Raw genomic sequence first — 24,786 nt, 5'->3', positions numbered from 1 at the left:
AAAACACCAGCCATTGACTCCTTTCTCACCAGATGCCTCTTAGAAAACACCACAAGCTAGGGACATGCTAAAAGGACAAGGATGCTGAGCTGTGAGCCCCAGCTGTGATCCAAGAAACTGGTCATAAGCCACCAGCTCAGAGCTTCCAGGGACATAGAGGCCCCAAAAACATGGCATTCCAGGGGGCTAATTCCCGGGAAGAGCTTCATGCAGACCCCTGGGCTGGGACACCCTGCTCCTGTGTGACGGGGCCAGATGTTGGGGACCACACATTGTTCACACATAAGAACAGCATCCTGGCGTGCATCAAGAACAGTGTGGCCAGCAGGCCCAGGGCAGTGAACGTCCCTGTGCTGGGCACTGGAGAGGCTAAACCTCAAATCCTGGGGGCAGTTTTGGGCTCCTCAGGACAAGGAAGCCCTTGAGGTGCTGGAGTGAATTGAGAAAAGGGAATGGAGCCGGGAAAGCGGTTGGAGCACAAGTGTGATGGGAGTACCTGAGGGACCTGGGGGGGTTCAGCTGGAGAACAGGAGCTGAGGGGAGACCTTCTGATCTCTGAACTGCCTGAAAGGAGCTTGGAGCCGGGGGAGTTGGGCTCTGCTCCCAAGGAACAAGCACCAGGACCAGAGGAAACGGCCCCAAGTTGCGCCAGGGGAGGTTGAGGTTGGATGTTGGGAACAATTTCTTCCCCAAAGGGCTGTCGGGCATTGGAACAGGCTGCCCAGGGCAGTGGTGGAGTCACCATCCCTGGAGGGGTTGGACAGACGGAGATGAAGTTCTCAGGGACATGGGATAGTGACAGGGGTGGGGTAATGGCTGGACTCGATGATCTTGGGGGTCTTTTCTAACCAAAATGACTCTAGGATTCTAACTTACAGCTGTGTCACAGGCTTCCAGCTCCCAGGAGTACTGGGGAGCCCATCAGTGCAGCTGTCCCACCACCACTGGAGTGTAAAGGGGATGAGCCTCTTAATGCATCCAAATGTGGTAAATGCATCCAATGTGGTAAATACTGCAGAGGAAAAACCAGTTTGGGTGATTGTTCAGTGCAGTTTTATCTGCTAAAAGATCAGAAGTGGGGGTTTCCAGCAATTAAGCCTGCCCACAACCCTCCCCCAGGACTTGCCCACAAAGCATCTAAGTTCCTCCATCTCCCAATCCCTAGGAACCTGAAGAGAAACATTTCTGTTTATTCCCTATAAAGCTAAACATAAACAGATCTGTTTATCATCTTTGTCCCCAAATGAAAACAGAACCGGGGCTTTCTGATCAACACTTTCCTTTCGCACAAGCAACTTACTTTTTTTAAAACTTAGAAGTGAGAAGCTACTAGAAAAAAAAAACGCTTTTAAGACAAACACCGAGTATGACTTCTCTGCACAACACAGGTCAAGACATTTACACTTTAATGAATCAGTGTTGGGTTCAGCATCTGCTCTAGAACCAGCTCTTAAAGGAAACAAAAAACAAACAAAAAAAAAGGAAAAAAGCCAATTCGGCTCATCTTCAGTGTTGGTTCAGGCCCGCAAGACTAGAAACAGTGCATTTTAATTCAATGTTTGCCACTGACTCCTTTGTGATTAAGCACAGATGAGAACCGAAGCAAGAGAACGAGGGAAACAAAAGTTTTTGAAAATTATGTTCAGCAAAATTCCTATGGCTCTTAAGAAGAGCTAATTAGTGAGGCTACAAATGCAAAGCACTGAAGCGCCTCAGGACACTGAACCTGCTTCCGCAGGAACGGCTGTCGATATTTCTTACATATCTCTCAAATAAAGATCCCTGCGAGAACAAGCCAGCTTTATTCCCCCAAATAAAAAGCGTGACTGATTTTCCCGCTTCCCTTGCAGAGCAATGGGACTTCAGTTCTGCACAGTCATTTGGGAAAAGCCCAACAGCCCCAAATCCCGGAGGAAGGGAGTGAATCCCCGGGCCAGCCCTTGGCCCGCGGCGGGGAGCGGGGAGGGTTCGGGCCGGGAATTCCTCTGCAGGGCAGCGCTGGGAGAGAGACACGACCATCAGGACAAGGAGCCGGCGCATAACTCAGCTGCTTTCTAGTAAAACAAAAACTATCCAGAGACTACCCCAAACCCTGCCCTCCTCCATCTTTCTCCTTCCCCAGGCAAAAAAAAAAAATCACACCCGCAACCCCCGGGGCCTGAGGATTCTGCAGAGCTCATAAATAAACACAATCGGGGCTTAAAAGTTTGAGACGAGGTTTTGCGTGAGAAAAGTCGGGCTGAGCCGCCGGCGTGGGGGGGGTTGGTGCCACCCGGGAAGCTGCAAAACGCGGGTGGGGGGACGCGCCCGTCCCGAAGGGTGTGGAACACCGAGGGGATGTGGGGTGGGTTTAAGGTCCCCCCTCAAAGCAGCCGTCCGGGTTTGCCGTGCACACAAACAAACCCCGGCCGACACGGGGGATTTGGAAGGGCCCCCCAGGAGAAAGAAGCCCGGACAAAGCGGGGGAACGGCTGCTGAGTGGGGGCCGGGCTGGCGGGCACCGAAATGCGCCTCCCCCCCGCACCCCGCCGGAGCAGCGCCCATTAATTTTCCTCCTTCCTTTTTTTTTTTTTTTTTTCCCTTTTCTTCTTTACATATATATATTTCAATTATCATTATCGCAAGGGGGAGGATTCCTCCCGCGGTCGGTTCGGAGGCCGAAAAACGGGGAGGGGCAGAGGTACGAAGAGACCGGAGGAATTTATTTTTTAATATTTTTTTTTTTTTAAAGCCAACTTTGCAATGCAAGGCTTGCCTGCGCGATCCGTCGCCATACTGAAGGTTTTCCCCCCTTTCTCTTTCTTTAAGTACAGACTAAAACCAGGCCAAAAAAAAAAAAACAAACCCAAAAACTTTTTCTCTGCCCCCTCTTTTCTTGCAGGCACTAGAGTGAAATGTGCACAAAGAGGCCCAGGGAGCCGTGTTTTCTTAACTACAATAGCCGGGCTAATTAGATCATAGGAGCGAGTCAGCGATACTGTAACAAGTAGCTAAACAACGCGAGCGAGGAGAGGAGGAGGAAGGAAAGTTTGCACCTTCGGCACTCACCGATCAGACCTCCCACCAGAAAGGCGATGACTTGGAAAACCAGCAAGATTCCCCCGACGATACACAGCTTTTTGGTGCTCATGTTCTCGATGATGGCCCCAGCCATCTTCGCCCGCTTCTAAGCCCCCCCCCGCTCCCCCACCCCGAGGCGGGGAAGGGGCCGGGGCCGCGGGGATGGGGCGGACGAGGCTCCGCACTGATTGCCCGGGCCAGCCCGGAGCCGGCTCCCCGCTCCCCACCGCTTCCAGCCGTGATTGTGGCCGCCGCTCGGCTGCATGTGGCCGCTTTAAAGGAGCTGGAGGCCGGTCACATGATGCCGCCTCCCCCCGCCCCTCCGCGCTCCCGCGGCCCCGCCGCCCGGCCCGGCCCCGCCGGGGTACCCGGGGTCCCAGCTGTGCTCCGGGGGTTCGCTCCAGGAAGGGGCCGGAGCCGCCCGGGCAGCCCCGGGAGGCAGCGGAGGGCGCAGCCGCTGTGGGCGCTGCAGGTGAACCCCCCGCTGCTCTGCACCTTCAACACCCGCGCAGCGCCCGCTGAGGAGTTTGTCTGAGGCACAAGGAGCGGACACCGCATCCCGCGGGGACGGACTTTCGAGCGGGGCCTGTTGGGATAGGAGAGGGGGTGATGGTTTTAAACTAAAGGAGGGAGATTCAGGATGAACATGAGGAAGAAATTGTTGCCCCTGAGGGTGGTGAGAGCCTGTCCCACGTTGGCCAGAGAGGTGGTGGATGAACCATCCCTGGAGACATCCCAGGCCAGGCTGGATGGGGCTCTGAGCAACCTGAGCTGGTGAAGATGTCCCTGCTCATGGCAGGGGAGGAGCTGGGAAGGTCCCTCCAGCCCAAATTATTCTATGATCCCCTCGACCATCAGCAGGCACGTGAAGCTCAATTTCAGCTGAAACAGGCTCTTACATTTTCTCCATTTTTCTCCCCAATGCTTTGTGCTTCCCTCAACATCGCTTTGATTAATCACAGCACAAAGCAGTTCTCTGAGTTTTGCTGCCCCTCGTTTGCCCCCAAATCCCAGCCGAGGGCAGGGACCCTCAAGATGAAAGATGAGTCAAATATTTAGAGGCACAAACCAATAACAATCTGAAACAAATAATAACAAGAAAAAAAAAGTTTAGAAGAAACAATTGCAAAAACGGAAATCACAGTAAGTTAGCAGAAGTGCAATGTGCTAGCCCTAGAGCTGAACCTTCCCGTAAGGTGTTGGGTTTGTTGGGGATACAGGCAGCGCCTGGTGCTTATTTGCCTTGCCTAGCCTAATGGGAGCTTTGTGCATCATGATGATATAGGCAGAAGCATAAAAAATTAATCTAGAAATTTCGGGAAGAACAGAGGGCACGGGGTTTGACTCCTAATGAAAGACTCTCAGAAAGGTTATCCAGACCTTGACCAAACAATGCAAGTAGGTGAGCGCAAGAACTGTATGTGCTTGGTGATTTGCCAATAGATGTTTAGGAAGAGGTCCCAGGCAGAAGGGAGATGTGCCCCTGCCCAAGATCAGGCCTCAGTCACCACCACTAACTCGCTTTCTCTGCACCCATTCCATGACCAGGAGAAGGACCATAGTGGGCAGCTCACATCTTTCCCAGCCGAGGAGGCAAATTCCCCTCCTCAGTCTAGAACCAGCCCTCCAGGCTCAGTGTGTTGAAAGGAGCATTTAATGTGCCTGTCATGGTCTAACCGCAGCCGGCAGCTCAGCCCCACGCAGCCACTCACTCACTCCCTCCGAGGGAATGGGGGAGAGAATCGGAAGGCAAAAGTGAGAAAGCTTGAGATAAAGACAGTTTAATAAGCAAAGCAAAAGCCACGCACACAAGCAAAGCAAAACAAGGGATTAATTCCCCACTTGCCATCAGCAGGCAGGTGTTCAGCCATCTCCAGGAGAGCCGTGCTCCATCACACACAAAGGATTGCAGCAGTGATCCCAAAACGTTTACGCTGCTGTTCTAGCATGAAGTCTTTGGCTTCCAAAGTTGGGCTTGAAAAACAAAATGAAATCAAGCTCATGTGCTATTGTGATGTTTTAGTTCAGTGATCTTTTCTTGACTTGCAGATCTAATTAATTCTTCTCTTCCTCCAATGCAAGCTGGAATATAGGTGTTAGCGATAACTTTAAACATTTTGTGACAGCAGGACAGTTTAATCTTCTAGCATATTGCAAGTTTAACTTTTCTTTTAGTTTAGTTTTAGCTTTACTTCTACATTACAGTTATGACTTCATTGTTTAAAAAAGCTCTTAATGGACAAGTCCTTTGTACCCTTATGAACCCACTAAGATTGTTCACACAGATGGGCATCCAAAAATCAAAGCCTGCTAGTGGTTTTTTGCAGATGTAAAATCTCAAATACTTCATACTGAAATTATAAATAAATAAATAAATAAATAAATAAATAGTGTGTGTGTGTATATATATGTGTGTATATATATATATAAAATAATTGCTATTAAAAAAAGCTTATTTTGAAATATCTAATCCTAATTTTTAGGATGCCTGTCTAACACTTGATGTTTATTCTGAGAGACAATTTTTGGTATTTTCTCTGTTGGAAATGGCACAAGCTGTTGAATTACAGTCTGTGATCACCACTGACTAGGAGAGAGTCTTACACTTCCAGGCTGCCCTTCAAGGTCCCACCGTTATCCAAATGCAAGGACTTCTATGACTAAACATCTTCGGAGCCACTAGATCCAATCTACCTTAGTGACTCTACAAAAGCTACGTGGTGCAATCTTTCATTAAATGTCCCATTTGTTACAAGCAATTTATTTCTGGGACAAAAATCGGAGAGATAGAGCTAAGATCCTGCTATAAGAAAAAAATCTTAAGTGAAAAAAGTAAAATAAGAAAAACATGGCAAACAATACCTCACATTTGTAAGACATTTTCCATCTCTACCACATTCCTACATCTTTAATACTGCAAAGTTTAGAGATTATAATCACATGTGACTTTTGACACATGTCCAAAGCACATATAGAGCAAATACCACAGTATTGGGACTTCTCTTTTGCCAGAAATTGACCACACACAAAATCACACGAGAGAGAAACTGGCCCAGAGCATATCAGAAAACACATCTCCAGCCATTGCTTGTCCTTTCCAGCTGTTTACAAAGCACAATTTCTATCTCGGCACAGTCTCCAGAATCAATAATCTGAGAACTCATCTACTCACTGCTTATTCCATTATTTTTTTCCTGCCCGCTTTGGGCTGTTTTGAAAGGCTCAGCTATTAAATCGCTCTCCTGCGGTCAGGCGATCCCGGGCGGGCGGAGGAGGCTTTGCACAGAGAACCCTTTGCAGAGTTGGGCTCTGAGCCCGGATTTTCAAAGGGGTTTAGCTGCCTAGAGATGTAGGTGAGTGCTCAGCAGGGTTTCCACAACCTGCTCGTTCCTGGGGCTGCGTGTCTGTGCCACAAGTTACTGCAAAAGTCTTGCGGAAACTTTTGGCTGCTCAGTTTGCGCAGGGGTGGAACTCTCTGAAAGTTTCAGTGTTTTTTCTACTCTGTTGTCTCATTTCAGCTGGACAGTTAATAGAAATATTTGGAAAAAAAAAAAGGCTACAATTTAGAGGTATTTTCCAAACGCAACTGTAAGAGAAGGACATTTGCTACAAATACAGCAGAAAGGCTCGACAGTGGAACATCTATGATCTGGATTAGGAAGTCAAATGACAAGATCATAGTAATAATTTCTAGTTTTAGAAAGCTAAAACAACAACAACACCCAAAAACAAACAAACCAACCAACCCCAAACCAAACAAAACACAAAACCACCCAAAAATCAAAACCCTCACCACAATTATTTGGACTTATGTTGCTGCATAAAAGCCCAGTATTGAGCTGCTTCATTTTTGCTTTACAGAGGCAAGTTTGTTGTTGTTTTTGTTTGTGTTTGTTTGGTTTTTTTTTAATATTAGTATTAATATTAATATTAGTAGCGTGGTTGTTTCTACCAGCACAACAGCAAACTCTGACCCCATATATAAAATACAAAGTACAGTAGTGGACAAAAAGCTGATTAAATCCTGGTCATTCACCACCAGATACAATCTTTTGAACGCTTGTTTGTACTGGGCTGCTTTACTACCTAACGCATTACAAAGTTACCCCCAGTAATAAATAACGTGTAGTTTGCTGCTTGGGGAAAAGCCGATTAAAAGTGTTGGAAAGCACTGCGTCCCTCTCAGTTCTCCTGCTGCTTTCATCGGTAACTTGCTGGTTTTGTTCTCTTACAAACACTAATAACATGGAAAATTTGCTCACAGAACAGGAAAAGGGCGTTTTATGTTATTTCTAGTGCCCAGATGGTGGGGAACATTTTAATCTTTGTGAGAAAAGCCTTTTTGATGGCTCGTACAGCTACTGAAATGCAAAACTTGGTGCGGCACACCCCAAAAAAAAGAGCGTGGGGGTTGAGATGAGTGAGTAAACAGATCTATGACTTGGGATTGCCAATTTAGATTAGGAAGAAAATCGACAGGCATGCAACATTTCATCTTAAGCAAGCCTCACTCTACAATGTAAATATTTTGAGTGGTTTCCAAGCCCCGTTGTATTTCAAGGTTAAACATTCATCCACTTGTTAGGAACCAGGAAAGCTGAACGTTGCCACTGTTTCTACACCTGGGAACTCCATGCTAGGCTTAATTTTTATTTTCTCCTGCATGACGCCTTTTACTTCAGTGCCACCCAGCCTGCTAGATCCGAGATCCCATCATGTTCTTCAGGCTCTACATGTGCAACCCAAAGCTCCATCTCTACAGGACTCATGGACTCCTCATATCATTTCTTTGCTGACAACATGGCAAGAAAGAAAAGGAAAGGAGCACACACTTAACAAGGGAATTACCCAGCCACCCACATTTTCACCTTAAAACACACAAGGATCACAAACACCTATACGATACACACCCAAACACCTGCTCCTTCAGACCCACTGTCCCCACTCAGCTGTCCCTCTGTCCTCCCTGTCCTCACCAAGTCCTGCTTGTCTGGGTAAGAACAGGGCAAAAAAAATCCATAATTAATTGAGCGTGGATCAGCATTTGGAGAACATGGAGACAACAGTCCCGGATAACTCTCCTGGTGGCTTCAATCAGATGACAAAGCCTTCCTCGCATTAGGATGAAGCTTCAATAGGAGCATCAAGGCTTCCGTTAAGTACCAGAGACAAAACCAAGCTGATAATTTGACAGTGAGCACATTTCAGCTCATCAGACTGAAAGTGCAGACTTGTGATATCCTGAAGGAGGGGCCAGTAACAGTGCATTAAGATCATATAATACTGTTTAAACTAGATTTTTGAATTTTATTTATAGTCTTGACAATCACCATGTGGCTAAAAGCCTCAAGCCCTCCAAAGCAAATGTGTGGAAAGTCTTTTATTTGTGTCTGCCAAGCTGCCTCTTTCAACCATTAATCCAATCATCAAGAGGAAAAGTTTCTGCAATGGGATATCTAACAAGTCTAGAGCAGATTCATCATCAGTCTATCACTAAATTTCCAAGTTCTTTCATCCAAACATCTTCCATAAGATAATGATCATCTGGCAGTAAGTACAGCTCTACTTGTATCCTTCATTTTTTGATTGATTGAGTAATCATCTGGAGGCCCAAAAGATTTCTCTCATCAAAAACACTCTCAACACCCCCACCCCCACATGGCTACCTCCTGCTCCTGCAAAATCCATCTCAAAAAAGCCACAGTTCAGAGGCCACACAGGTCACTCGGAAGATTTTGCTGATCCACAATATACCATGCTGACCTGATCTAGATTTGTTGTATCAATTCCAGTGCCACCCCTGATATTTTTGACAAGTGGAAGTTTGTGTGATCAGTGTGCAGTGATCACACATGATCAGCCAAAGTTGTGCTCAGCCTCTCACAACTTTCCCAAGGACCATTTTGCCAGTTCTTGCCTCTTCTCCATCCTCATGAAAATGCAAGCTCAGAGCTCTGCTCTTTTATTCTCTCTTAGGACTCTTCGACCATCCCTCAGTCTGAAATTTCCATCTCACAACAAATTTCTGCAATGGCTTTTACCATGGTGACTCCACCTCTCATAGGGCTTCTTGCCTTGTGTTGAACCTCCATTACAAACCCTATCCAAAACTTGCCACTTCCGGCATTTACCATGATATCCTGGCTTTCCTTTACAAAGACATCTCAGTCTGGCATTCCTCCACCTATGTGTCTACGTTTTCATCCACTCCAGTGATGGATACCGCTGATACCAGTTCAAACATGGTGCAGTTGGGTAAAAGACCTCCAAGGAATTGCATATCCAAGAAGGTACCACATGAAGGAGCAGTGAAACACAGAATTACACAGTTTGGGTTGGAGGGACCTCCCCAGCTCCCCCAGTGCCACCCCTGCCATGAGCAGGGGCATCTTCACCAGCTCACGTTGCTCAGAGCCCTGTCCAGCCTGGCCTGGGATGTCTCCAGGGATGGAGCCTCTACCGCTTCCCTGGGCACCCTGATCAGGATCTCACCACCCTCATGGGGAAGAATTTCTTCCTTACATCTAATCTAAATCTCCCCTCTATCTGTTTAAAGCCATTGCCCCTTGTCCTATTACTACATGCCCTTGTAAAAAGACCCTCTCTGGCTTTTTTTGTAAGTCCCCTTTTGATACAGAAAGGCCACAATAAGGTCTCCCCGGAGCTTCTCTTCTCCAGCTGAACACCCCAACTCTCTCAGCCTGTCCTCCCAGCAGAGCTGTTCCAGCCTCGGATCATTTCTGTGGCTCCTCTGGTCCCCCTCCAGCAGGTCCGTGTTCTTCCGTTGAGGCCCCAGAGCTGGGATGGCTTCAGCCATTCGTTCTTCCTGGAGACTGCATCTCCACGGGCTTGTCACCTCTGCAAAAGCAAGCGAAGGAAGTTGTATTACTAATAGATTTGGGCACTTTAATATTAAAAATCATGTCCATTATGCTATCTTAGGACAATAAGGTTAGCAAAAATAAATTCCTTCCACTAGCTGAATTGTACAATTGTTTATAGTAAAATCTTCATGGTTCAATCGTTCCTACCAGTGTTCAGAACACAAAGAATGAATTCCAGAGGGCTTTCTGACAGCCTCTTACCTTTTCTCTGTTGAGCCTTCACATTCCCATGATCAAATCCACTGGAGACCAAATTAGCAGATGCAGCTAAATTTAAACCCAAGCCATTTTTCATAGTCCCATGAGAAAGGAACGAATGCACATGGGCTAAGCGTTTGTCATGGTGGCAGCTGCTTCAGCACCAGAACACCAAGCAACACCCTTTAATTCAATTTTTGTAAAAGCTGATGTTAGTTAATTCAGATGGCAGAGGCATGAGAGATTTAATCAAGTTCCAGTAGTGACAGTCTTGTAACATGAGATGAAAAAGTTGACAAATATTAACTAGCTTTATCATTTTATTCTTCTTTTATCTTAAATAACATGCAGTCTCATGGTTTGGTTATATTGGTTATTGTAAAAAAGAATCTGTAATTCTCAGTGTTTGCACTACATGTACATGCTGAATTATCAGTTAATGCAATTTGAAGACTCGGAAGTCTTGAGAAATTAGAAATATAAAGTTAAACTAATGCAATATATGACCCAGTTAGTGTCCTTGTGAGACATTCTCAAAATATCAGCTAAAACCAAACATAAAGCATGTATTAGTTTTAAGTATCTCCTAGAAAGAGACATCTGTTTTGGAACAATCACAAAGGGCTATTGCCAAAACTATCCCGTAATAGTTATGAGCTGTAATTTGACATTTTAGATGCACATCCCTCTTGCCAAATAATATCATATTTTTACTCTTGGCAGAGAAATTAAAGAGAAGCATATATTCAAGATGAGTAATTTAGTACGATGTAATCAAGGCAAGCTGCCCCACAGACTAGGGACTGAATTAGAGTTAGCGAGAGAGGTTTTATTGTCCTCTTAAATAAAAGTGTGTGTATTATACAGGGAAAAAAACTTAGAAAGAAGAGTGGTTTTCTTGTTAATCTTATTTTCCACCTTTTAAAATTTTTTTTGTTCCAAGAGCAGATGATCAGAGGTGGGAGCTGTGGATACACATCCTCGTCAGGGAACCTTCTGCTCCTCAACCATCCCAGTTCCCAACCCAGCAGACTGGTGTGAGCTGGCACTGGTTTCCAGTTATACCACTATACTGGGCTGTCAATGGAGCTGGCCAAGGAGCACACACACATCCCAGACCTGCGAGGAGGTGATCCATGGCAGAAGAGGGCAGTTGGTGGTAGTATCTGCTTCCGTTGTCACAGATTAATCCACCCATAATGAAGAGTTACAGCTCCATGTCCCTGGGCAGGGACGTGCCTTGGAGCTGGAGCAGTAAATTGCTGTCCCTGTGTCACTGGCTATTCCAGCATTATTTAAATGAGCCAAGTCACAAAAGCATTTAACGCAGTCAAATGACTTCGTATTACTGAATCTTGCCATCCTCACTTTGCTCAGAGTCCGAAATAGTGAATGAAAGAGGGGAAAATAATCTCTCATCTCTAATCTTAATGCAGTGATTCACATTCGCGTCCAGCAACTTGGTTTATTAGTCACCCTGTGCCTTTCTGCTCCCAAATGCAGAGCTGGCAGAGTGACGGCATCTCTGCTCTGCATTTCTGTGCAAACCCACCTAAAGCAGCTGCAAGGCAAGTTCATGTTCCACTGCGATAAAGAGATTAGCTGGTGCTTGTCTCTCGCCGTTCTGCGAGTTCTCTGCTCTCGCTACATTAAGGAATGACCCAGATACTGTGTAATACCGGCTTTTCTCACTTTTAATTTTTTTAAAATTAGAATAATTTCCTTAGTTTGCTATCAGGCTTTTCTTTAAATTAAGAGTAACTGGTATTAAGCACGGATCATGAACCCTGACATGGATTTTGTACGTTATTTAAGTGCTCATTCAGTTTTCTGAGAACATATACCTTGTAGGGAACAAATGTATTTCTTAAACAGAATATTTTTAAAGAGGTCTTATGGTATATTAAAAACGCATCAATATAAGCAAAGGAAGCAGGTTACTAATGAAATGATACATTAAAATATTTAAATGTATCTTGTACTGCAGTTAAGCAACTATTTCCCAAATACTATAAGTTATGCTCATACACATCACTGTAATTATTTTACAATAGAATCACAGACATTTCAGCTGGAAAATACTAACTTGGTTAACATCTTGTGCACTGCTGCCACTGTAAAATTGTGTCAAAGTGTATTCACCAGTTCAAGCAATGGAAAGCAATGAGACGAAAGGGTGAAAAAAGTAAACTTTATTACTTAACTCTGGTGTTGCTCATGATTTAACAGAATCCATTAATTTCTAGAGAGACCTCTTCTCTCACAACAGCAAAAATGATGCCCTTCTTTTGTCAGGGACAGATGACAGGAATGGAAAAACAGGAAGAAAGTTGTAAGAACATATACTATTTACCAAAACCAACCAAACAAAAAGGTAGTATATATTCAGGACATCTGATTCTGTAACAGTAACAAACTCTGTCTAAAAGAATAATGCAAACCATGTAGAATGTGTCACGGTAAACCACGTTTCCTCTTAAGGCAAAACAGAAACTTGAAATCATTGTCCTGGAATGCACTGAAATCTCTTAGCACGAGCTCCTAAAATATTAATGAACATTAAGAAAACAGCAAACTTTTTGGAGAGCGTGCTATTTAGAGGTATCTTGCTACGTACATGGCATCCTCTAAGCTCTAAAAATATGAAAGGAAGGCTTTTTGCAGAAAGTAAAAGAAGAAACTGGGACTCAGGAATTTTATCTCCTGGCTGCCACACAATATTGATTACTCAATTACTCATCCTAACTGGGAAAATTCTTACGTGATGGGTATTTGCAAGTGTACATCAGTCGGCAGTTCAGAATTTTAAGACGAGAAGATGCACAAAATGTGTAAATTATTAATAGTAGGTGAAAGACCAATCTGTAATGCCCCAGCTAAATTTAGATTTAACATTAACTCTCCAAACTTCTGCATTTTTGTTACTTTTGAAAAGTTCAGCAACAGGCACCTTTTAAACCTCAAATTCTTCTGTTAACTATTGTAGAAAAGGAAGAAGGAGAAAAAAGAAGGAAAAATAGAAACAAGGAGATGTGAACTTTGGCGCAGCCATCCCTGTCACCACTTCCCATCACTTCTTTTGGTTTGTTTCTCGCATTATGGGGCCACGTGCCACTGGTTCTGTGAGTTGGGAGCTCACGCAGTGTAAATCAGCCATAGCAAAGGAGGTTTAGGACACTGCAACTCCACACCAAGTGCTGGAAATAAGGGCTAGAGAGACCACTGTTGAAATGTTTATGTATTTTGCAAAGGCAGAAATATTCAGAGAAAAGCAAAAGACACTGCACAGGCAGATAGAAAGCATTTTACCGCATTACTCAGCTCCAGAGGTTTCTGTTGGCAGCAGCATCAGCTCAGCAGCGTCTCCTCGCCCCAGCCCTGGGCACATGGATTAGCCCCACTCCATCCTGGTGAAGCCAAGCACAAAGACATGCTGCAGAGAGAGAAAGAGGTGGAGAGGAAATTGTTTCCAGGTGTAGCCACAGCATCTCACATTCAGAGGCCGGGTGGCTTAAGGTGTTAACTCACACGGGCGCCTTGTCCTGTCTCTGCATGGCACAGGCTGAGGAGCTGGTCTGGCTGGGAGATAATTTTCTTGTTGGAATGAGGATGTAGATTTTTGTTTTGCTGGATTGATTTCCCACCTGGTTCATTGAGAGGGTGTGCAAATTTTTCTACAAGCATTTTCGCGGGTTCAACTGGATGAGGAATTCATCCGTGTTAAAAATAAACAGGGGGGTGGTGGGTGTGAGTTATTTAGTGCTTCTAACCTAATTCACAGCATGGTTACACAAATAGTTTTACTGGTATCATGTTATGGCACAAGGAAAGCAGGAGGGCTGTGTAATCGCTCGCTGTTAGCACAGGCAATGGGCAATGGCAGCAGAGCCGCCCTGCACACCAGCTTGGCCACACTGTCCCAGGTCTCTCTTGTCCTGGTCACTTTGTACAGCTGATTTCAGACATGGAAAGCTACTGTGAAATCCTCTGCTTCTGCTTCCTGAAAAGTGTCTTTTGCCTCTGGCACTTACCCATCTCAAAGCCCCTTAGGTGGAGCTGGGCTTCCAAACCTGTTTTATCAGAGAATCATAGAACAGTTTGGGTTGAAGGGACCTTCCCAGCTCCCCCAGTGCCACCCCTGCCATGAGCAGGGACATCTTCACCAGCTCAGGTTGCTCAGAGCCCCATCCAGCCTGGCCTGGGATGTCTCCAGGGATGGTTCATCCACCACCTCTCTGGGAACCTGGGCCAGTGTTTTATGCCTGGTCCTTTCATACGATATAGGACATCAACTGAGCTGTGGCCAGGGCTGGCCCGCACCGTCAGAGCCAGCTACAAACCCCGTGGTTGAGTTCAAGGAGAGATTTGTGTCTGGAGGACCAGTTTGTTGATTTACAATAACCCCCCATGTCCTACGGAACACATATGCAGGCAAAGCTTCCCTCCTGTTTCTGATCTGCTCATTTATAGCTGCACAGATGTGAGTTTTCTTGGAATGAAAATATCACCTTGTAAGGCAAAGGCAGAGTTGAGGCTCAGTACCCTTCAGTGAGGACACGACACTGCTGTAAATCTAAGAATGTGCAGGATTTTTTTTTCTCCCTTGTGTCGAGTGGCTTTGATTCTTCGATATGTACTTGTGTTTAAAATCCAGTAGAAACTTCGCAGAATGGCTGTGGCATGACTGTCCGGAGCTAGCAGGAAGCAGATGCCATGCACATTAACCGTGGCATCGACTGTTTCTAGCAACACTTTCTCACAGATATTGACCATGAGTCTAATGTTGTGAATAATCTGGAGGTCTGTCTGAAACTGCCATTTTTATAGGTATAGCAACTTATTTTGGATTCAGTTATTTTTAAAAACAGTAGCCAAGTTTCCTAAACAGTGCTTAATAAAATAATGTTTATATATTAGAGTGTAATGTCCTTGTATTTTTTTTTTTTTCTGAGAGCATGTTACTGCCTCAGGGCATCAGGCTGATCAGAAATGCCCACGAATGCGCAATAAGGACTGCTGCTCACACAGCTGGAAGCAAGAATTGCTTATGAAACGGGACTCCAGACAATAGAAAGATAGGAAAGTCACAGAAATAAATATTCCTTCTTGTGCAATGATGTTTCTAATGAATTTTGCATTTCTGTCCAGGTATATTCAGTACTGGTGTATTGTATGGTTCAGCGGGGTGTCAGTTCATTAGATTTTCTCAGATCAAACTTAGCACTGATCTTTAACCCCAGCATCTCATTGTATACCACATTTGATGTGTGCAAAAGAAACCGGAATAAGGGTAATTCATTTCTTTACATGCATTTTTAATGGTTATGACCATTTAGCAACTGAAGGCTTCATCTTCTGAAACCGTCATCAATACCTGTCTCAGTCAGCAGGAAGAAGGAAAATTAATTTTTTGCAGTGGACACTCATGATATTTAAAGCAAAACTGTCATTAAGGTGGACCCCTGCCAAAATATCTGACATTTAGCATACTTAAGATACATGATTCACAAAGCTTGCGCAGTGAAATAGGCATAATAATCCAAAGGAGGTCTAGTTAGACAGACAAGGAGAAATAAGAACTCTCGCAGCCCATTTGCACCATCGGTGGTTGTTTTTATCTCGCTGTTCCTCTCACCCTGCACCACTGTCCTGGAGACTGCTGAACCTGTTGACTGTTCAAATTTGGAACATGGTGGGAGGTTCAGGGTGAAGTTACAGGAGACAGCTCTGTGCTCCTACCGGAGGAGGAACCGTTCCTGCTCCTCACAGCCGCGCATTCCTGAGGCTCATCATGTGCTGGCTCTGCTGCTTGTTGGGCCCCTCCAGCTGCTCACCAAGCAGAAAACACACTTCTTATCTCGCAAAGCTAATAGTTTCTTGCCAGATGGGGAGTTAAATCAGCTCACCAAAAGGTCTAATGAGTGCTACACTTTGAATAATAGGGTGGAAGCAGAACCATAAGGCTTGGACTAAAGGAAAGGTAGAAAAAAGAGGGAATAAAACCTCCTCCTTTGAGATTGCTCATCAGCTCACACACAAAGTCTTTGTATACCTGCGATCCGTAAAAAGAAAAATCCGTGAAAATTAACAACAAACAGTCCACAGTCCAACTGGCACAGCTATTCCGCCAACTGGGAGTACTCAGCACTGCAAGGAGATTAAAATGCCCTCAACCAAAATACTTTATAAACAGGGGTTCAAATCTTGATTTGTGTGCTTGGTGAGACAAAAGCAGCCACAGCTTGGGATGGGAACATGCTGCAAGCTGTCTTGACAAGGTTATGAGGAATTATCACAGAATCACAGAATGTCAGGGCGTGGAAGGGACCTCATCCAGTCCAATCCCTCCGCCGGAGCAGGAACACCCAGATGAGGTTACACAGGAGAACTGCTCCCGCATCAGAACAGATTTTGTTGAAATCTAAGCTACAGATTTTCAGCCCCTCTGTTCTTGTACTTTGGCAAAAAACAGGGATCATGACTTTGAAGTAGCTTTACGATTCCTATATGCTGTATGCTGTTGTTACACTGGAGCCACAGAAAACTGCAAGGTTTTCTGGATACCTCTCCTCCCATCACCTCGTACATCCCATGACTGAGTGCAAGACTGTTCAAATCCCTCACATGAGCTTTATTTGACCGAGAAAGCTTCTGGTACCACTGGTATCCTCCAGTGGTGGTTTCCACCCAATTCAAAAGGACCCATGCAGACCCAGATGGTTTGGATTACGAGACGCCTTGTTTGTGCCAGAGGCCTGAAGTCTCCGTCCTCCCTGGCCGTGAGAAGCTGGTGCCGAGGAGAAGGGCAGGCCCGAGCACAGCCATGGCGGGCAGGAGATCCGCACAGCTCCAGGCATCAAACAACGCGGAAAGAACCTTTAGAAGAAATGGAGGAGAAAGAAAAAGCGCAATAAGCATGGTCTCCGCTGCTGCATGGCTGCCCATGGCTGGAACAGTGCTGGGATCTCTGGCTGATCCCCGATACCCTCCCAAAGCAGATCCCATAACTCCTGCCAAGGGGTGACCTGACACCTCCTGACTGCAGACTGACCGAGCAGCCAAACCAACCCGCCCTGCGTTTGTTTTTCACCATTTCTTATCAAAATACTGACCTGATACAGGGAATATCTTACAAAACATCGTAATGTCTGCTGCTGCCAAGGAATGATTGCTCCTAGCTAACATTTATTTTTCCACAATTATATTCAGGGCTGTGGAGGGCTCGGTTGTCCTTTCGAGACAGCCCAGATGAAGGAGTGGTGCGCGCAGTACATCATCCAGGATAAACCCGGGGAGGCTCTATGACTCAGAACTGAGTCACTGCTCCTCCTCTGTGCCTTCCAGACTCTTGGGGGCGTACGAATTTATTGTCGGTCTGTATCTGCAGTAAATTATTACCCCCAGCTCAGCTCTCCTGCGGAGAAGGAGTTCAGACACGTCCTGCTTGTCCCCTGTCTCTCGGGAAGGGGAAGCAGCTGGGCAGGGGGCATCGAGACCCTCGGGCTTGGGAACTGCAGGGATCTAAGAGGAAAAGAGAGAAATGGGGGAGTTATTTTCTTCTTCCTTGAATGACACGCTGTCCAGGTTAATTATTTGGAACTAGGTTGTTCCCACCAAACCCCCAAAACCCCAATTACTAAACTAAGATTGACCTTTCAGAGAGTTAAACCTGGATAAAATAAGCGAGTATGACTCAAACAACAGGAGGAAAGTGTCTGCATCACAGTTAAGCCACACAAATTGCCTTTGCTGTCAGAATCAAGTATTCTAAAATAAACCCACCAAGAATGATTAATCATTTTTTTTTTCTCTTTAGCAATACAGATTGGAGTATCCCAGCGGAGCCAGACGGGAAGTCTTTAAACAATGCCTGCTTAGTCTCCAGCAAGTCTTCACTAGTAGGAATACAAGCTTTAGGTTGGAAAGGAAAGCAGTAACTAAAATAACAGATTTTTACATATGCATGTACAAGATATATCTATACCGAGAATCACAGAAAAGCACATAAAGGTACTGAATAGCAAATAGGCCTGTTCAGCTCTTCACATCCAAAATTCAGGAGCCTGAGGACACTGAGGATGCAGTAGAAATGCATAAAGTCATGATTTTTCCAGTGGCAATGCTGATTTAAGGATTTCTTCCCCCTGTGTCATTCATTTTCATCCCCATGCTCATTTTTCCACTTCCCTTGCCCCGGCTGCATTTCGTGGGAGTTTTCAGTGGCAGCACTGGCTTAAGGTACAACAGCCCCTTCCCCATCCCCACCAGCTTGTCCCCAGCCTTGTGTCACCCTGACACAACTGCCTGCATGGCCCAGCGGTAGATGCCCTGTTCTGCAAAGACAGGGGCTGAGCTGGGCCTGAAATGGCCTTTCACAACGAAGAAAGAAAGAAAAAATAGTTGCAGAATGGCAAACATCAATGAAAGGGAACTACGATTTTCAGAATTTTATATGTTAAGATGTAAACCAACCTTCAAATCCCAGATTTCTAAATAAAGACTTTGAACGTGAGTACGCTACTACTTAAAATCATATGTACTCACAGAGTTAATTAATAGTATTATAAATTATATTAAAAATATATTTATTCTCATATTCGTAACACATAGCACATTTGTTTTTGCCGCATTTCTGCTTAGTCTTGCCACAGGCTGGCCCTTAAACTTCAATTGTCTTAAAAGTAGCAGTTTTCAATTTTTTCCCCTTCCTGACCATGTTTCCCAGACTATCATTATTGCACAGAAAACGGCTGTGCTGGGCAGCCACAGGCTCTGCCTGCAATGGGGGGATTACAAGGGATCACTGTCTGATGAAGGAAACATGGAGGGACACGTTTCCAATCACACCACAGACCTAACGAGCACCTGGTTTCCTGGTCTGTGCCTCTGCTTCGTGCTGTGCTGGTCTAACGTTCATTTATCACAGTGTTTCTGGCATTGGTTTGGTGTTTGCAATGCAGTGGAGTGCTCTTCTGATAAACATTCTACAATAAACACCACGGGCTCCCACCCTGTGACTCCTGCGGGTGATCACAGCTATTCAACAGTACGGACTGACAGTGCTGGGGGGCCGGAGAACAGAAGGTGGTCAATAGATACAGCGGGATTCTGTGGGGAAAAAAAGGAAAAATTCAGAGCTATCAGTGAGTATTTTACCACTGTGGAGAGCTACAACAATAAGCTGTAACTGAGTGATGACACCCCAGAGAAAACAAAATTCTCTGTACAAAGCTCCTTAAGAATAGCTCCTCTGTTACATCAGAGAAACCTCATTTAGGAGATTTAAGATCAGAAAGAGAACTCTGAAGTGGCAAGAAGATGAGCTGTCAACTAATTCTCCCGTCCCCAGTTTCTGTGATGCTCTGGCGTAACATTCAAAAATACCTCCATTCTAATTTTTGTCCTAGAGAATTTGGTAACTGCTAAAACCAGCTTGAGAGCTGGAAGAGTGAGATGTGCTTGAACTTGGGGTCCTCCTGCGTCTACCCTGGCAGAGGGAGCTGGCACTGGAGCTCTGGGTTGGGGCCGGTCCATCCCTGGCATCCACGTCCACCTGGCAGCATTCCTGCCACCGGCAAAGCAGGAACGCGCGGGAATTCACAGCATTCCCCCTCCCATTAATTCCCAGCCATCCTGCTGTGCATGAATGAATTGGGCTCAGGATTCGTGGCTCTGCTGAGGGAGATCTGCTGGTTTCTCTGAGCCCCCCCAGGGGGAGGTGATAGAGAGAGCAAATAACCAGCGAGCAGTGGAGAAGTGATGTAATGGGCCAAGATACAAGAAAAGGCGTAAATGATGGTTAAGCCAAGGTTTTGGGAGCACAAAGGCAGCTTAGCTGCAAGCTGAGAGGGGTGATGAGGATGGACTGTCCAGCCCAGCCCTGGGCAGCCCCCCCAAGCCCTCTGCCCTGGCTCCCTCCTGCTCTTGAATTTTGGGGTTGTCCTGTGCAGGGACAGGAGTTGGACTTGATGGTCCTCATGGTCCCTTCCAGCTCTATGATTTTATGATTCTTCACAGGCTGGCCAATAATTAGATTTCAGATTAAAGTGTCTTTGTAAAAAAGAGACCTAACAGAGACAAAATGGTGGGATGCCATGTTCTGCTTCAGAAACCAACTCAAATCTTAGCAGAGTCACTCAGGATCCAGCTGATTAACCAGGTACCAAGGGACCCTGTGAAAACATGCGTGTGAATTCCAACTATACAGGTCTTGTTATAAAATGACATCGCTGTATCCTCCTGATGCTTGAGAAAACTGTAAGGTCTTGGATGCTCATAATAAAGATTAAAAGAGTCTCTAAGTACACACAAAGCTTCACATCTCTTTGTTTCCTCAAATAAGTTTCTCTGAAAGGGAAACCCATTTTCTTCCAGTGTGCCCTTCAGCCAGCTCCAGTTTCTGTTTTCAAGATCCAGAGGAAGGTGATCTGCTTTTCCCACCTGTGTGATCGACACATAGCAAGTAATCTCTGTCATTCATAAATCAGCAAATATTGCAAGATTTTGCAAGTTTTTTTTAACTCTAGTGTCGTTATTGTAAAGTGCCTGTTTCTAAATGTAGTATGATAACTCTGAGAATATTTGGATATTACATTTATATATAAAAATGTGATAAATACAATTAGTGAGTAATCATGAAAAAAACAGAAGGTGGCATCTGGATTATTTGGCCAGTTATAAATATGAAATACACAGTCCTGAATATTGCACTGAAAGAATTCACAGCAGATAACTTGCGATCACGTTGTACTAAGGAAACAAATGAAAATTCCTCATTGCACATACTGTTATAACTCAAATCTACGTAGAGACAAACAAAGCAAACTAACTGAGTAAGCCATCCTCTGAGGATTAATTACTCAGCCCAGCCAGCAGCTTGCAGTTTTGCCTCAGTCTTTGCTGTGAAGGGTGAAGGTGTTTTAGATTCAGATTACATAATATTTTTCACTATTCTTTTTTTTACCTTTTCGAACGTTGCTCCTGAGTTCTGAAGAACGAGAATTCTGCTGCAGTTCTGGTATAACAATCCGTGATGCGATAGCCGCTCCTGCGGCAGCTGATTGTTGTTCTGGCATTAATGAAACTGTTAAATACGCTGCTGCTGTTCTGCTGAGACCAGAGGATAATGGTCAGAGACCTAAAAATGAAAAAGTTGGGTTCTATTTTCAAAGCTAAAAACACTGCAACTGGAAATCTCTTTGGGGTTTTTGTGGAGAAATTCGCTCTGCTAACCGCGCATGGTTTCTTGGCTTTCTATAATATCCTCTCCATGAACATTGCAAAGTTCTCTGCAGCGAGTCTCAGTCTCAGAGCTCTTCCTCTGACAGTCCTGACTTTACAGTGTTGCCATAAATGTTGGATTAAAATAATCTGGCAAGAGCAAAATTTAAATTTCCTTCAATTTCTTTAGCACTGCTCATTCAGTTATCCAGAATAGTTTCTTAAAAGTACCAGGTTCCTTCTGATTTGAAAGCCTGTGTTCTCTTTTTTATTACTAGAGCCATCAGCTAAAACTGACTCTGTTAGAACTGAGAGCCCACTGCTAGGTGTTTTTTGTCACCTTAAATGGTTAAATTGTGGCCATGAAGGATGAGTGCTGAAAAAAGGATCTTGTCAGACAAAATGGGCGAAATCTGAAGAACTCCTTTATGCACCAGCGAGGCTGAGAGCTGCAAAGGAACCACAGGTGACCCTAGTTCAAAAAGATTTTGAATCAAAAGGCCTATGGAATGACTTGGAGGTTTCAAGAAGGCTTTATTATTTTTTTTGGGCTGCCTGCGGGGGTTCAATAAATGTTTCTCACACTACAGCTCAATTAAGTCAAGGATATGAGTGAGAAGATGATCCAAGTAATTCACTACCCGGTGTGGCAGGGGTAACCCACAGGAGGCTGGAGAATTCAAAACCCTTCCATCAATTTTTTAAAATGTACCTTAAGATTTTACAGGGTGTTTTGACCCTGATTTTTTAAAAATTACTTTCCCCGACGTGGTTACTTTTTCACTATATTTCACAATCAATGTCATAAACCATATACATAATTTGTAGTGCACCAAACCAAGCTAAACATGTCAACTGATAACTAAACCTATAACAAAGCAGTGTACCATGATATAATATTGCCAGGGAGTGCACTCAAAGCAAGTATAAAACAATTCCAGTCTGAAGACAACAACAGAATCTGCTGCAAAGATCTACAAAAACGTAAGCGTCGCATCAAAGGGTCTGTGATGACTATTAATTTTTCATCATGTTTCCATTTCAGTTGTGAATATTCAAATAGGTGGGTATCGGCAGGAGAAATGTCAGCTATTAGATGTGTAAGCCTTTATTTCTTAGAGATGGTGGGTTTCTAGCCCTGGCGCTTGCCATAGATTGAAATGCTAAAGCAACTTGTCAGAACACAACTTCTCATCCTCGCTTGTGCTCTCTGTTCTTCTGCAAAATGTTAATTCATGAGTTACCAGTTACTGGATCTTTGACAAAACAAGTAGCAGCAAGAAGAAACCCCTGTGGTTTTTATGATAATAGTAAGTAGAAGTCAAGAAAATGTTTCCTGCCAAGTGGATCAGGAAAGCAGTAAGTGGAGAGGGATTTTATGGTATCACCACAATTGTCTGGCAATATCTTATGTAATCTTCTATGTATTGTTGCTTAATATTCAGTTCCTTGCTGAAACTTTGCACCAGAACTCAAGACAGAGATATTCTACAAATCATGGACAAATTTGCAGGGTTCAAAGCTCAGACGTGAGTTTTTTGTCTTCAGAAAATGTCTTCCATGACCTGAGAACTACCCAGGTTTGCTGCAGACCGAGGACCCTGCCGTGGCAGAGCAGGACTGAGCATTTGGGATCTGGAAATTGTGAATTAGGTGCACATATGTGCATGAACACACATGAGGGGAAGACAAAATAAAGGGAAAAATTTTTTTGATCTATCTTTCTTCTGAACAAAGATTTTTCATTACAAATAACAAACACTGGGGGATTGGAGAAATCGAATTAGCATTGTGTATACATTGTGTATATATATATATATATGCGCATGCTTCTCATCTTACAACAGGGTGATCAAACATCTAATTTGTCTTGCAATTAGGCCTTTTTAATGGTTAAATCCTCGACAGTGTAAACAGGAACAAATAAAACCTTTACCTGTCTGTACACAAATGTTGCCATCGACCGTTCTGCCTCGGTTCCCGTTTCCTGGCAGCTCCATCTGCCAACAGAGGGACCTGGGGCTGCTGAATATTGGGGTGTCCCAGCCACAGCAGCCCCGAGCAGCGTAAAGCTCTTCAAGAAGATTTCGTGTATCCACCAACATCCTGCAAAAGTGCAAAAGAGAAGACAGAAAACTACTTGCAGAGCTTTTCTTTGTGATTTCGGTACTATAGCGCTCTGTCCTTTGTGTGGCATGCGAATCACAGCAAATGGTATTTTAATCCTTTCCTGTGTTGCATGGTTGCATAAATTGCCAACAGAAACTGCCAACATGCCCCACTAATAACTATAATGCTGTTTCACTGGCATAAATGTCTTTTTACATTAACACAGACCATCTACTTTGGGGACTTTCAATGACGCCAGCTACATTGACATTTACAGCAATGGAAACTTCTCTGGTGTGACCTCAGATGAGGGGATTGAATTCTAAGGGAATATGTAAAAAGAAGAGGGGTATGTTAAAAGCTGACAGCTGGTTAAGAGTCTAAACAGAGACGACATCTGCACCAGGAAGGTGTGGGTCTGCAGATTGGGAACTAGACATTTAGACTTGATTCGGCTTTCAAGTAACATTTTCCTTACAACAGAAAACAAATACGTCACATCTGCCACAAATGTGCTGTACGTAACAGCAGTTCCTACAGCATCGATATTATATTTACTTAGTGATTCATCCCCTTCCTCTGTATGTTTATCTAACTACCCTGACCACATCCAGTCACCGATTAGTAGCTAGAAATGGCCTTACAAAACCATGTTCAAGGGACTCTGAACAGCTGAACACAGGCTGAGGCTTTGGTGTCACCACTCATCGCCAAACGTCTGCACAGGAGAAAAAAGAAAATCAATCAGCACTTTCCTAGAATAAAATACCAGCAAGTAACGTAACGATGTGCAGCTGAATCTCCATCTCTCTAACCAGTAAAAAGCTTTCAGATGATTTCAGAAGACTCGATTAGGCCTTTAAAATGGAGAAAGCATCAGATCTTCACATAGCTGTTGCATATCAAAACTGTAAAACAGCTTCTCAGAAGCCATTCAGTGATTTCAAGAAAGGGCACAGGTAAAACCAACAGGTGATTTCCCAGCTTTGCCATTTCAACACACAAAAGTAAATTTATTTAATTTTTTTCTTCTGACTCGTTATCGCCACCAGTGACCTGGATTCTCAGAATCGAATTCTGTTCTCTTCAGCTCGTGTCAGTGCAATTCAGGACTCTGGTCCTGCAATGAGGAATTCTACGCACATCGGATTATGCCTTAAGCATAATCTGTCTCTTTTTGTTCTGTGCTTTTTTTGCAGGAGTAAGACAAATCAGAAACTCACATTTTTCGTTAACGTAAGCAAGTGGACACACTCCTTGTCTTATCCAAATGAGCTCTGTTTCCACAATTGTAATTATTATGTAATTATTCACC

At 44.4% G+C, this 24,786-nt stretch overlaps 1 protein-coding gene and 2 long non-coding RNA genes across 3 annotated transcripts in view; all 3 read right to left on the bottom strand.

Moving 5' to 3' along the window:
- WLS (Wnt ligand secretion mediator) overlaps nt 1-3,342 on the bottom strand; it is a 35,071-nt gene extending 31,729 nt beyond the window's left edge. The window contains exon 1 of the mRNA XM_065841909.2: nt 3,049-3,342. Within this exon, the coding sequence (XP_065697981.1) occupies nt 3,049-3,154 (106 nt within the window). The 5' untranslated portion in view covers nt 3,155-3,342. The remainder of the gene's footprint in view (nt 1-3,048) is intronic.
- Nucleotides 3,343-4,268: 926 nt separating this feature from the next.
- Nucleotides 4,269-13,738, bottom strand: LOC139828269 (uncharacterized). The gene is made up of 3 exons (XR_011739687.1): nt 13,671-13,738; nt 13,452-13,575; nt 4,269-9,918 (listed from the first exon to the last, which is right to left on the bottom strand). It is a non-coding gene; the product is annotated as an uncharacterized lncRNA (long non-coding RNA).
- Nucleotides 13,739-15,523: 1,785 nt separating this feature from the next.
- Nucleotides 15,524-24,544, bottom strand: LOC139828271 (uncharacterized). The gene is made up of 6 exons (XR_011739701.1): nt 24,116-24,544; nt 23,299-23,468; nt 21,106-21,279; nt 18,997-20,582; nt 17,541-17,663; nt 15,524-17,018 (listed from the first exon to the last, which is right to left on the bottom strand). It is a non-coding gene; the product is annotated as an uncharacterized lncRNA (long non-coding RNA).
- Between the last annotated feature and the right edge of the window lie 242 nt (nt 24,545-24,786).

This window comes from Patagioenas fasciata, chromosome 6, assembly GCF_037038585.1.
Source record: "Patagioenas fasciata isolate bPatFas1 chromosome 6, bPatFas1.hap1, whole genome shotgun sequence".
In the NCBI taxonomy this organism is placed as follows: Eukaryota; Metazoa; Chordata; class Aves; order Columbiformes; family Columbidae; genus Patagioenas; species Patagioenas fasciata.
Note: the sequence above shows the minus strand (reverse complement) of the source record. Positions and strands in the feature narration are given on the sequence as shown.